The 15,135-nt window shown below is 39.6% G+C and overlaps 1 protein-coding gene across 5 annotated transcripts in view; it reads right to left on the reverse strand.

Annotated features, from left to right (window-relative positions):
- Positions 1-15,135, reverse strand: part of LOC137265916 (transcription factor COE3-like) — a 49,216-nt gene that overhangs the window by 20,456 nt on the left and 13,625 nt on the right. For all 5 annotated transcript variants that reach the window (XM_067801391.1, XM_067801395.1, XM_067801394.1 and 2 more), the window contains exons 7-8: positions 3,647-3,728; positions 1,540-1,660 (exon numbers count right to left, since the gene is read on the reverse strand). In XM_067801391.1, coding sequence (XP_067657492.1) covers positions 1,540-1,660; positions 3,647-3,728 — 203 coding nt within the window. The remainder of the gene's footprint in view (positions 1-1,539; positions 1,661-3,646; positions 3,729-15,135) is intronic.

A 15,135-nucleotide genomic window follows, 5' to 3' on the forward strand; every position in this document is an offset into this window, starting at 1 on the left:
TCGCCGTTACATCATGTGCACGTTCGGCGTTAAGTCCTTTAACTCCCTCCGATATAGTAGCACGTTAGATAAAATCCCTTAATGTTCCTCAAACGATTGGAAAAGGCCCATGGAGCGATGACCCGGCTTCTTGGCAGTTCTTAATATTATTTTTCACCCCATTTTGCTCACCCAACGGTATAATGATAAATTAAAGTTTTAGTGATATTAATGCCCCTTTATGCATCGCAAGCGCTGGAGATGTTATTTAAAATGACGTAAGAATAAATTAAGTTTCCATAATCAGTGCTTTAAGTTCCTAATAATGATTTTAATTTCAAATCGAGGGACAAAATGCAAAGCAACTGATTTCACGGTTCGATATTCTTAGATGGAAAAGTAAGATTACCATCAGCTTTATTTCTATTTTGTGTTGCATTGTTAACAAATTTCAACAGGGAAAACCTCTTCTTTGTACTCTCTTGCCTTGAAGTGGAAATAACGGTATTTTCAGACATGAAATAAATCCATTATCATTAGTATGGGCAATATCGTGTTGAATAATAAAATACTTAGTATGCAAGGTGAGCCTTGCCAATATCAATCTAAATCAATTATAAACCAGCGTCGTGTCAAATAATCCAGATATATTCCTCACAAACGATTCCTTTTCAAACGAGGTGAAGAGTCTACTCCTATATTTTGTACGAAACAGTGGGATAGGTGAGGTGGTTATGGATTCGTCTGACTGGCCGCCATTTAAATATATGTATGACTACTTGTAGACAGAAGAACAAGCCCTAACAGGTGACTGATTACGAATACCTCATTAGCTTATTGGATCTAGATTCCCTGCTGTAATACCCCATACCAAGGAAATTAGCCGTGCAAGGTGCCGGACTACTTTGTTGCGGCGTATTGATTTCCGGGGTTGTAATTGGTCAGGTGGGAGTAGCAATCAGCCTTTAGTCAACACCTCTTCCGCCAGGCTTGTAAGCCTATGCTGCGGAACTATATTTTGATTTCTTAATAGGAATTTGAATGACATCTATCGGGAGTTTTTGTATCATAATGCCCGTTAAATGCATAGTAATTGAGCATGAACAGAGTGTTCAATGTTAATTGGTTTTCCATCGATAAATCTGAGTTTTTGAACTTGTTTAAGAATTAAAAAGCATGGTTATATTTTTATCGTAAAGAATTATGTTTTATTTATAGCTATAAATTGATGTTTGACGATGTAAATGAAAATGTTCATTTTTGAAGGTATTATATCGGGTTAATAACGTCAGCTGTTCTCCATCGTTAATCTTTTCAATACTAATCCACAGATTAACACGGTTATGTATACTTTAAATATTCTGTATGTATATTTTAAGTACTTGATCTCGTAAGAGGTCAGAATTCTTAACACATTTATTACATACACGTTAATAAATAAACACACAAGTTAATAAATAAATAATACTTTTTAGATTGATATGTAAGGTTTTTTTATTTTAGAATTGAATAATGCTGCAATTCAGTTAATGAAATTATGTATACATATTATCGTCTTACCCCCTTCAGTTGGGTCCAAGCGCCGAGCCCGCCGTCCATGTTTGGAGTTATTGTGTACGAACATGTTATCAGACACAGCTAACAAAGGGCCATCTATCGCAACATTTGTACAAACAGACACCTGCAAACGAAGTACATGAATATAATTACATGTAGAGACACGTGGTGACAATATACGTTTATATAAGTAACAGTAGTTTTGGTGGCAGTAGCATCTCAACAGTTGTTAAGAGTAACATTGCTACCAGTAATGATGCAACTAATTATAAATTTTACGAAACTACGTAGTTTATACCATCTAAGATTTCAGATGCAGCTGTCAGGTATTGGCGAATGTTTTGTATGTTAGGTTACAAATCTAAATATATACGGCAACAACCGCTACCTCTAATAGTACTAGGTGCACTCATAACAAAACTAATCACGAAAAAGTCAAAGATACGGTGTTGCAGTGATGTCATCAAAACGTTTTCACTGTTTTAAGGTGAAATTATATCAGCATGAACAAACAACGGATTATCTTCAAAATGCTCAATGCTCACTGCGCAGTGCTCACCATACCAAAATTAAACTAATTCCTGTAATGGTTTTCAAACAATGTTTACAAAATTTCCGCATAAAGGCGTGTTGAAGCAAATCATATTCCTGTGAATAAAAGCAGAATACTTTTTTAGAGTTTTGCGCTGTTTCATGTCGAGGGAGTTCAAATCTATCGACCCGGACCTAAATATCCGACGCGTTGTTTTAAGCCGCGTCGAGATGTTTAAATCCCGATTCAGTCTGCTCAGTCAAGCTTCGCCTAGTTGGGCTCGTCCTCATTTTCGAAGTGTTTTAGTTAATGAAGTTTTTTACGGTAGTCCAAGTCCCCCATTTAATACCTCTCTCCTAGGTCCCCGCACTTTAATTTCTACTGCAACCCCGTAAACATCAAGTGATTGACAAGATGATAGTGTTTGTTAAAACGGGACTAGATCTAAAACACTGTGGATTTGTTCCATGCTGTAGATCGACTGAACTCAATTGACAATGAAAGGGTGATCATCGCAAAGCAGATTCCCTCAGATAATCGATCCTCGCACATTACGCCTAGCTTTATAAACTTTACAAAAATGGACGCCTTGACTCACGAACCAATTGGTTTCAGCCAATTCCTTTTTCTCCGGTGCTACATTAGAATCGGGATGCTAACAGTTACCACGGCCAAACAAACCCGCTCGACTATTGTGTGTTGTCAATGATCGGAAAATTACGAGCGTGTCCCCAACACAAGTTGCACAAATATAAATTACAAGGCTATAACCCTCCCAAGCGCCATTTCCTTCCTTCAGCAATAAAGGGAGTTAATCACGAAGCGCTATAATGAAGCTATTGCCCCTCAATGCCTTGTTTGACAGTTATAAACTATCGCGTATTCGCTAGACAATGAATATTTTATACGTCCATCCAACAACCAAGTTTCCTTTTTTGAGCTGGCCATGTTACAGCTACGTACGCCTCTACTTAATGCTTGCAAACAATGTGGATTGTGTAAACGAAAGGTTCTGATTTCATCAAACTGTCAAATGTATTTCCCGGATTTCATTGGGATCTACGTGTTTTAGAGAGCAATCACTTAATGGTTTATTCACTGCTGACGTCACTCAAATGTTCCCTGCATAAATACAAACATCAACTAATGCTCTCGCGAACAAACTTGAGATCTGTGGAATAGAATGTAAATTTCATTCGTGGATTGTGACTGAAATATTGATTTGGTCTACCAGTCCTTGTTGAAGTAGACAACAGACAGTCTTGCAGAGAGTAGATGTGAATAGCGTATCGCGTATACTAGTCACTGTTAAGTCTGTCAGGCAAAACTAAAAAATCTATACGTCATGGTTGGCATGTCATTTTTTGTTTCCTAACAAAGATATATTGACGTCATTTCATGTCATTTTAAGAATCGTTACCATGACTACTTCACTAAAGAGTCACACTTGCTGTCACTGAGTGAAAGGCGGTAACTATGGCAGTGGAATGATATAGGCATCATAAACTAACACAAATTTTAAAATGCATTTATTAATAAATATATAATTATCATTTGCAATGCGGTCTTTGGACCTACCTGGAATCGTCTCATGTCGCGTGGGTTTCCAGCGTTCTTTAAGCAGTTCTGGTTGCATTTCATGAAAAACTTCAAGAAAAATCTGAAATTAAATAAAATTTCAAATCATTCGATCGTAGACAGTATGTATATCAAATTAACGAAACAATGCCTGCATCTATGTAATAACCTACCCCAAACAGGAACACCATTCCGCGAAGAAACATATATCCTTTATCTAGAAATGTAAGTCTCCAATATGCCAGTATTAACAAGAAAAGGCTCAAAAAGTCAAATTTTCTAACAGATAGATGAGAGCCTTCTCTATTCACCTCGTGGCAGGAGATACGATGCGACTGAAGCTACATACTGCCGGGGATGGTTTTGTTTGGGAAAATATTCTAACTTGTCTCTTGAGAGCTACACAAGCAAATTGATCACTGTTCTATTATACGGACAGACAACGCCGTGCCGTCACAGCAACGGTGTCAGGGGGATGGGAAATGAGGGGGTTTTGCTCCCCCAACTTGAGATTTACATTGTGCAAATGTTTACTTGGATTAAATTCACCCTGGAATAAAAGTGGCAATTTTGCATATTTGAAAGGTGATCCAATTTTAAATGCTATCTGACATAAGCTGGTCTTGGTTTATGGGGGCTTAACGAAGGATTAATAAAGGCTCGTATTGCACTGCGTGAGGTACGGTGATGAAACCACGTTGAAACCATCATATGGGTTAACGTGTAATCAACGAAGTAACTATCTCCCATAGCGTAAACACATCAACTCGTGGCGGAGGGTTTTTTCAAGATAAATTTTCATAGGCCACCGACAAGAGAGTAGCCATGCGTCTCGGATTGGATTGATGGATAATGTATCCGTGTAGCCACTCTGTCATTAGAGCAGCGATTGTAGTCCAGTGTTTGCCGGTACGCGCCAAAGGGTTCGCAATTTTGATGAGATATGATTAATTGATGAAAAATCATCGTAAATATTTAATGAAGAAGCGAATCGGCTTTGATCTGCGCATTACGGGGACCATCAACACAGGCCTACCGCTAGTGATTGCCATCAAATTCAACTACCAATACCGCTTGATATAAATCCGCCCATCCACACTGAAAGGTTTTTTAAATGTTACAAGGATTTGCAATGAGAGTTGGTCGTGGAAAGGATCTTATTTCAAAGCTGATGCTATTAAGGTATAGTGTGTCAAACCTCTCAATATGGCTTGGCTTTCTTTATTATGATGTATGGCCAAAGGGAAGCCATGCTAGTACATATGGCATGTCTACATGCTATATAGGCGGGATGTAGGTAATGTCAACACGCTGACACGGAACGCGGTGTGACTTGTTGCCTAACCAGCTCAGCATCATCCGACAACAGTTTAGCGGTCCCAGGGCACAAGGGAATTCGCTAAACAAGTTGCTATTTTTTCCACATATTCAAATCCCCAATGCCCTTAACAGTTTGTTATTTCCACATTAGACGGATTTGATTACACGTGGAAGTTGTACACGTTGTAGTAGCTGTCATCCTCCATCAAACAACAAGTCAACACGACCAACACACCCTTTCACGTCCAATACACTGTGTCATGTTTAACGGTAAAATTTAACAGTATATTTGATCACTCGAGAGAAATTTAAGAATGTATATAAATCATATTTTCTACTGGATTTTCATGTTATCACTCTAGAGAAATTTAAGAATGTATATAAATCATACTTCATTTTGGATTTCCATGTATGAACTGCAATATAATTAACAATGCATTAAACCTTTCAGTTTGTAGGTTAGTATACTGTTATTGTTTACATAACGAAGGTACGTCTTAACTCTTAAAGTTTGACATCATTACAACACTATTTTTCAAGATTTAAACGTGATGAAATTGTTAAAATACTTTGTTTGTATCACTCTCAATTAAATTATTACACCTGTGAGCCATTTCGTAATCCATCTAAAAGTAAGTTATTTATGGCAAGATTCCGAACACATATTTGCATTCGAATTTCGTGTTGACAGTAACGCTCTTTAACGTCCACCGAACAGGACACTGAATAATTCACAACTCTTCACAAGCCTCGGGGGACAGGCTCTGGTTGTTAATTACAATGGTTAATCAACAAATATATACATACAAGCTGCAAGGTGGAGTGTTGCAGGAGCCTAGTTTACACCTAATTGTTGTTGTCAGTCTCTTGAGAATTGCCTGTACATTCATACGTCGCAGACCTTTATACGGAATAAGTTCCTCCTTTCAAAAAGCATAAACAATGAACGTTAACAAAAGGAAATATTGCCACAGAGAGACGCGTACTAGTTCTAACACTGAGTACAAACAATTCATAATGAATAAAAATATTAATTACCTGCTCCGTTGTTTTAATGTGGTGCATTGAATTTTGATTTTTTTATATAATTATCTGTATTTAGAAAAGAAACGTTTTCTGAACGCTTTGAATATTTTAGATATGTGCTTCAACCTCACATCAAATAGACGCAATTACTCTGTCCAATGAAACGTGAGTTTGAAGCTTTTAGTCGCCTATTAATTTGTTTATGGAAAGAAGAGCGGCGTGAAAACTCGGGTTTGTCCGCTGTCTGACCGACTAATGATGCTTTACATCCGGGGATGACTAAAAGGCTTTCCTATCCACTGATCACGAATGTTTGTTTAGATTTCTAAGAACGCGTACACAATTTGTTTGCAAAATCGTTTAATTACCAGAGGGAACTTTTGAAATCAAAACTGAAACACCTGTGCATAAACTAACTACACTAAATTGCATTAAAAATCGTTTCAAATCTTCGAGTAATTACGTGATAAGAATCAAAATCACACTGAAAGAGAGATCAACTTCAGATAAGTGTCACATTGACTTTAATTATAGGCCCACTCAGCTAAACGACGTAAAGTAATTAAGTATTCTCAATTGTTTATCGATGTTTTTACACAGTGTCGCAAACAAATTGGCCCTAAATAATACATATAAAGAGAATTTATCTAACTCGGCGAATTTGGGCAGGTTGGTGCCGGATTTGCATCATGGAATCCTTGCTCCAAGTGTGACGGAATCAAAGACACTATTGTTGGGGAATTGAGTAACGCGTCCCCCTAGGGAGGGACCGGGTGGTCAGCGGAGGGATGGGGGTCAGTTAAACGCCCTAATTGCTGGCATCCATCTGCTGACTAAGTGTTCTCGTGTCGTGATTAGGGTAAACAGGTGAAGATGTGTAAGTAGCAGGTTGGGGTATTACATTACGTGTAAAGTTGGGGGGACCCCACGGAGGGATTGCACAATGGTGGCTGGTGAGCGCATGGGGTCTATCGCATAGTGATATATACAACACAATCGGGGGATGGTATAACAAGCAGATTTGTTACAACAAGGAGTGTGATCTTATCAACAAATCAATTGACTCCCAGCATGGTAAGAGATTGCTGACACAACATTTGCCCCATCTCCTGAGGATTCAACCTCACCCCCACGGAGTTGTCGACAAATCGGTCCCTTGTTGCAAATTAGCCCCTTGAAACAAGAAGGCATTTTACTCATAAACTATTACACTTTTCAACGTAAATGGCAAACCTGTTAACATATATCATTCCAAAGAACTGTGTACACTCGGGTGGAAAAATTACAACTTTAAGATTATACGTGTAAACAAGTATGATACGACAAAAATATCAAACCTTTAAGCGATTGGATTATTTTCATAATATACGGTAACTGCGGCAGGATTACACTTATATACGTGTATAATGTGAGCAAATTAGAAAAGTTCAAACGAGTGAATTATTTTCATAACGTTATCAGGATTATGGTACATACGTGCATAATACGAATTATCAACTTTGAACGATTCAATTACATTCATGTTATACGTAGCTTTGGTATCATTATAAGTATATACGTGTTTAATACGAGCTACTGATAAAGCTTCAAACGATGACATTATTTACATTATATACGGTAACTTTGATATGATTCACGAATTTGTGATGTAAAATACGGAGCATGTCTCGAATTGTCCGACTGAACTCACACATCGTAGTGATGTCCTCACGGTGAAAAAGGTTCGCCATATGGGAAGCGTCTTTGCTGAGGCAGAAACATCCAAAATGGGCTAATTTGCGGGATTCTATTCAAATGGGGGACCCCTGACTTCTGTATCAGCGGGCGAGAGCTGAGAGAATGACTTATGTTACAAATGTCGGGGTCATATTTAATAAGGCTCTTATCAGAACGCTGGTCAATATTATCAACAATAGCGAAGCCTAGAAGGAGATCCGCCAGACCGTTCCCTGCCCATTGCAGTGCCATTCTACAGATGCATTAATTTGATTCTCTGAGATCAAGCGCTTCTTCGACATTCATGTGTGTTAGGATGGGGAAAAGATGAAGTGGCAGAAAGGGGGTGCCCAGGAACTTCAATCACCGGGCCCGCCGTTCAGGGCTGGGGAGAGGGGCTAGGTTAACTAAGGAAGACACATCCTGTCTTCTCGCGGGTTTATTTTACAGCGTTACGATAGAGTGCGTGTTTGATAGCCTTAGCATCGTTGCTATGAACTTTCATTTCCGTTATTGGATGCTTATCGGGAGACCGTGTGCTTGATATGTCACAGCGGAAAGAGGAAAGACATTTTTCGTGGAATATTAATGTAATATATCAATTAAAATGTTCTTTTATCGCTTGTAATTGACCGTGAAACAGACTAGAGATGGTTGAGACGGTCCCTTTGTTTCCAAGCCTAATAACAGTGTTAACGTCAACCGAAATGTTTTGCAGGAAATTGACTGCTACGAATTGCAACTGGCAAATACGTTAAGCGGGAGGGTTTTTTATAACCCAGGTCACACTTCTGTTATCTGTGAATTATTAATCACCAAACTGTCCGTGCTGCTTCCAGTCTAGTGAATGAAAACACGAGACTGTGAGCTCAAACTCTCCACACACAAGTCGACAGACGCGGGGTGAAAACACTCCATGTTGTGACTTCACTAGGTCGATAAAGTAACACTTCATAAGTATCTGCGGGCTAGGACGCCTACACTAACATATCTCCGTAAAGTGAAATGGAGGACGATCTTGTCAACACTTGAGAGAAATGTGGAGACGGAATGGCTTATATGAACTTCCAAATGGGGTATTATTGTATTTTTGTTATTGTTTGGGGTGAGTGATCAATGTGTGACTTTTTGATCACTCATTCATTCGGTGTTTTTAGTTTGTAGTATTGTCGTAGAAGGATTAGTAACTGATCAGAAGCAGCAAACACCAGCACCAGTAGTAGTAGTAGTAGTAGTAATAGTAGTAGTAGTAACACCAGCAATCGCGGCAGCGACAGCAGCAACAGTAGTAGCAGAAGCGGTAGGTTGGAGAGAGACCATTAAAAGCATGTTCGTATATTGTGATCAGCTGGCTTGTCAATTTCAAAAATAAGATCAGTCATCGTCACAGCCTAATCACTCGTTCATGGTAGTTAATATATAGTGTTGACTATCCGTAAAAAACAGGATATACTACCAAAAAACCTCATTGTCATCATTATCATTATTATGATTTGATCTGTTACGATTTCGATGTTTACTCACGATTTTCCTTGTGCAATGTTTTATTTTGGTAAAGTCATAGGGTATTCCACCAACAAAGTGCAGCCAGCCTAGCAATATGGCGCATGTGGTAAAGACAGAATATGGTAAAATTTAATACAAAATTCGATATCGCATTCACGAATTTATTGTTGCGGAATTAAGATTGCAATTAGCAAATGGATATGGAAATTGATGGTGCTGACGGTAATACCCGAATTGTTAACAGAGTAGCAGACACCAACTGGAATTCATAAACTCGGAAATAAATCGTTAGTCGCACGCGAGAGAAATATACAAACCGTCGGGCTACATCAAACACATTTCATGCAGGCGTTTGTTCATACCCTCCCTTCATAACTACCATCCGCATAGTCACGCCTGAGTGAATACCAGCATCAACAGCTAATATCGTAATTTGAAATATGGCTTAATCAGCGAGGACCATATGACAATCACTCTCAGCGTTGGGTTACAAAGGACTGGTGTTGTCATAAAACACTGAGTGACAGGTCCGTCAGTGGAAATAGACAACAACGGGAGGATGTACATAATATAATTACTGGACAAAGTCTCATCATTGTAATGGTAGCGAGTGTATAAATTTTATTATACTCCGGTATGAAACGTCGCGATTGTTAATACCGATATCGATTCTCGCTATCTGCATATTGGCTTCCAAGTATTTCGGTATCATTGAAATGAAGGCATACTGGCATTGATGCCAATGGCAGGCGGCTGATCGAAGCGACGAAAGCTATTTACTATAAGCTGTCATTGTGTAATTGATTTTAAACGACACTCCATGCTTCCACGATCCCATGCATAATTTGCAATGTGTGAAAATACACAATATTGTTCGGCAATTTAGTAAATGTGGTAACAGCGCTCAGCGGCATTAAAACCATCCTGTTTACCGTACTGGAAGTCATGTCATTAAAGCTTATCCTCATTTTCGACAAAAGCTCCATGAAAAATGCAAATTTCGTCAACAAACAGAAAAATCGAAAGAAATCTGTTGCGTTTAACTAATTTGCGATGTCTTAGGAAGTCTAAACCTTCTTGTCCCTGTAAAATTGGTCCCAATTCTCACTGTACGGCGAGAAGGAATCATGTTACTAGTCTCTGGAGTACAAGCGGCGGAGCGGCGATAACAAATTACTGCCACATAACATTGTTGTAATAACAGCACTTGGGAATGGCAAAGATATAATTCTTCTTCCCGTGGTCTCTACAGTAGATAGAACAGAGTCCCCGGGGGCGGGGCTTAAGTAGCACAAATAAGTCGTTTGAGAGCCGGTGATTTACCGAACGGGGCTGGGCGAACAAGTCGAGAGAGCTATCACTTTGGGCGTTCGGCTATGTAATTGCCTAAGACGTCTTCAGGTGGCCTATGTCGAGGTGAAAATTGAGATTGTCCGCGCGTGCAGCATCTAAAGTGGTCTTAATGCAATGCCGCCGCGGCAGACAATACAAAACCAGCAATTTAAACACATCTTGGTCAACAAGACTGCTTTAAAGCCAAGCGGAGTATCAATAGTTTTAAATGATTTCCCGCTATGACTCTAGGATCTCAGACGCGTGACAAGAGGAGCTCAAGCACTATGGGGACCTATCGCACAGACGGCGAAATGTGAGATGTCTGGCGGCGAAACGAGATAGAAACATTCATTTAAAAGTTTGGTCATACACGTTAATTCAATACTGTAAATACATACACCTCGACATTACAAACCCGAGCCGATCATTATGTAAGGAAATATTGAATTATGTCCATAAACCTTTGGAATTCTCCGTCGACAGGGGTCTTTTGTTTGCCTTAACGACTTCTGAGGATGTATTCTCCAATTTTAATATGGAAGTGTCATTTATTTTCGGAGTGTTTTAAGTGTCTGCTAGCCGAAGACCAGGCAGATGGTGTGAGTGATTGTCCCACTGAATTTTCACATAAAAGAAACACTTTGCAGAGGCGAGAATGAGAACCAGGAACGGGAGACTGGATAATTTACAGTTATAGTCCTGCATCTTCTTGGCAGTAAAAGCGCCTGCATCTCCTTGGGCTTAATGTCTTCAAGTGACGTGGCTAGCTAAGGTGCCCTCGCTGTGTCCATATTGACGACCAAGACGTTCTGATTGCAAACCAGCAAATTAGTCGAATTAATGAATTAATCAGCTACTATCCCTGATGAAGTGGGAAAATAGGCCGAATTCCCTGACCTCTTGCTTGGCGCCGGAAATAAGAGCAAATTAATTCCGTCTACCGACAGCCATCAAATTTAGTGTTGGTTTGTGAGGTAACGTGGGGTCTGAGATATGCAAAGGGGGGAGGGGATGTTGAAGTCAGAACGGGTGGCGTCAAAAGCACTCGACCGCTGTGAACTAAACAAAAAGGTCCAAGGTTGTTTTTGTTTAACGACTCGACACGTTAAGGTGCAAAGTGTCAGGAGTCTCGAATGGCTGGTGAAACGATTCAATAAGGCGGTGGTTCTTGTCGAGAAAGGAGGGGACCCTTGGTTCTGCTTGTGTATCTAATCTAAGCGTGTGTGGTTCACTTTATAGAGCCTGTGACAGGGACATGATCCTGTATCAAACGAGCAACCTGAGAACTTGATAAACAAACAGCGGCATTGGTGTCCTAACAGCAGGTATCACCCCGCACCCATACCTCCCTAATTAGGGTCCACCCGGGTCAAATTTTCACAGAGTTGCCATCTCCCAGGGAAGCCTGTTTCTTTAAGCTGGCAGTGTTCTAAGCGTGAAATGAATACGTTTCTAGCGTGTTTGCAATTGCTTCCGTCATGTGTGGAGAAACAATATATTACTGCTCGGGTAATACGAAAAGCTGGATCGATAAAACCTGGGTCGCTAGTTGAGGTTGGCAACCAAGTGTGCCCAGCGAATTTCAAACAGTGTATCGCTTTTACTTGATAGAAACCAACGCGGCATGGTTGGTCTGGTACCACGGGAGTCCAGAAACCCAGGGAATTGGGCCTAGGCACTCGCAGGATTTGTGGATAAAGTTATCACACACCAAAGCACACTATTCAATAGCATTTTGTCCTCATTACAGTAAGGGGCCCTGTGGGGACGCATTTGATTGGCTAATCTGATCAGCGCGCGAGTTTGCTTGTTCAATTGCACATTCATTCGCTTGTTGTTGAAGAAGCCCCCGGAGACGATGTAATGCCTTGAGCTCTATGCAAAGTGTTTGTAAATACACCGATTATCTTCTTCTACATTCTATCTATCAAAATTTAATCAGTGGAATGCGATTGTAAGAGCACCGGGAGATAAGAACCGACAACTTTAAAGCGCGCCTGCTAAAGATAAGGGGAGCGGGATGCGCACCGATCACGCAGTATACAAAGTGTAACGCACCCAAACGTTTTCAGAAAACAATGATAATTTTTATCATTACGTGTTGCAAATCTATTAGAAAATGTTTAAAATTTCATACTCATCGACGACTGAATTGATTGATTATTTATATCAGTAGATTACCAAAATTGATGGAATCCGAAATCTTGTCCCATCTTGAGAAATCCCAATGCTGGCAGGTGAGGACAATCATGAATGCTCGGCACACAAAGCCGCAATGATGTCACGAATTCCTTAGAACGAGTTCTTTGGAAATAATGCCCATTGTTGACAAGGCACCTTTATATTGCGTTACCAACCAAAACATTAGAATATTAATATCTATGAGTGACAAGGCCACTTTTAATAATCAGCGGAAATTGGTTTTGGTCTGTCAGAAAGGATTGTCAAAATTACCTGATTGCCTTACACATGCAAAGCCATCAAAATTCATCAGGAACATTAATTTGGCGTGGAAAAAGTCAGTCGTGCGCTTCCTTCCAGAACGAAATTATACTATGTATGGCCGCCTTGTCAACTGACGCCAGACCATACGGTACTGGCAATAATCCGCTATCGATCTACGTCATAAATAAATAATAGGCATACGGGAGATGCACATATACAATAAGTGCGGGGACTTTACCCAAAAATGGCACGAGTTCCCCTGGGAAGTCGGGATAGATTGATTTCTAACACCGTATCTCTAGATGCAGGGACGGCACAAGGGATGGTTATGTTGGACGTTGGGCAATGCGCAACAAGGTGGCATGAGTGGTTTCAGGGGTGATAATCTTCTCGACACTGCTCGCCAGTATACAAATAATAAAATGATGAAAAGTCACTTTCAATTTACCTGGAGATATGTCTTGGTATGAGCTTGATGTTTGAGTAAACTTGCCTAACATTTTCAAAATGCTTTCACATCTCAGAGGAATGTGTCGACTATTAGATTATTCGAATTACGAAATTATGAAAATGGCATGAAGGTTCATATTCATAAATTTCATTTGACAATTTTCTTCATCGAACCGTTGTTAAGGTTCCAAAAAAATCATGAAAAAAGATATAAAGATGTACTCTTTCTTTACTACCAATATCACACCTGCTATTTCCTGAGCTTCTATAAATACACAAAGCAGCATACAACCACTACCACTACCACTACCGCTGCTGCTGCTACTACTACTACCACTACTACTACTACTACTACTACTACATGTCACCTAACTGCCTTGCATCATGAAGAGAGACGGGAGCCTACAGGTAATCCCGCAATGTCTGACATATAACTAAAAACGGCTTAAAGCTACGATCACTCTTTCAAAGAAAAGATCATAATTTTAGTCATCATAATAAATGTCTATTCTGATGATTACAACTAATATTCCACATAATTATACTGATATAAATCTTACTTTTCTTAAACAAACGTTGACCTAATATGTCCGATAATTCTCCCGCAGCAACTAATTACAATGGTAGTATCTCCGCAACGACTGTCTGGCGTTAGACGAGGACCTGACACATCTCTTCTCGTTGCCCCCTCCTGTATCAACAATGAAATACCTAGGCTGTATACAACTGCGCTGACACCCTTGCTCCCTCACACAGCCTGGACACTTGTCTCTGTTTGTGCTCCTTACCTCGCAAGAGCGCTCCTAACATTTGATATCCTTTTGTTACAAGGCAATGGAAACCACCTTCCGATCTCTGTACGTCAAGGAAAACAGCTTATCGTCGTTTCCACATCAAACGGTTTTCTGCGAACCAGAAAATCTGGTCAGGATTATGGCGCGTTGGGTTCCGTTTCTTCAGTTGGGATTACTGATATTTAACTTTATCTAAATATTTTTCTTATAACTGAATGTGTTCGTTGCATATATTTTTGATATCTCAGTTCATATTATGTTAACACCAGGTTAGTTTCGTGGTGCGGGTCATTCTGTTTGGGAGGTCCGTTCTAGTTACTGTTGGTCCAGATGATTCTAATGTATAAAATAAATAGGAAACCCTCTCCAGAGGAGGTGTGCATGTCTCCCTTCACTATGTAACTGTTTCCATATAAAACATCAACTTTGGATTATCCATACATCATTATAAAGTACGTCCCAAAATTGTGATATTTTTCAGTCTATGAAACAAGTGTTAAGCGGAATATTTACAAAACAATAATGCCTAATGTCAACATTTGCCTCCGATAGTTATAAAGCAATTTCCAATGTCTGTTATAATTGCCAGCATCTATTTTTCATTCAATTTTCTCAGCATCAATCCTTTCAAAATTAACGAAATTCCAACCGTTTAACAGAAGCCATAATTAATCGATAATATCTTTGGACGTAGCTTTCCCGTCGACTCGATCTCATCAAAGCTCAGTAAACGGTCTCAAGCTTGAAACAGGACTCAATACATTAAGCTGGAGAACAAACACGTCATGTCGCTAACGGTAAACTGGAGGAATACAAGAATGAAATGTAAAAGTCAGTTCCCCGTCTACCAGCTGTCTTCCTTTTATGAAATCTAATTTGTCAGTTATTGCATATCTC

The sequence above is a fragment of the Haliotis asinina genome, chromosome 15, assembly GCF_037392515.1.
Source record: "Haliotis asinina isolate JCU_RB_2024 chromosome 15, JCU_Hal_asi_v2, whole genome shotgun sequence".
Lineage (NCBI taxonomy): Eukaryota > Metazoa > Mollusca > Gastropoda > Lepetellida > Haliotidae > Haliotis > Haliotis asinina.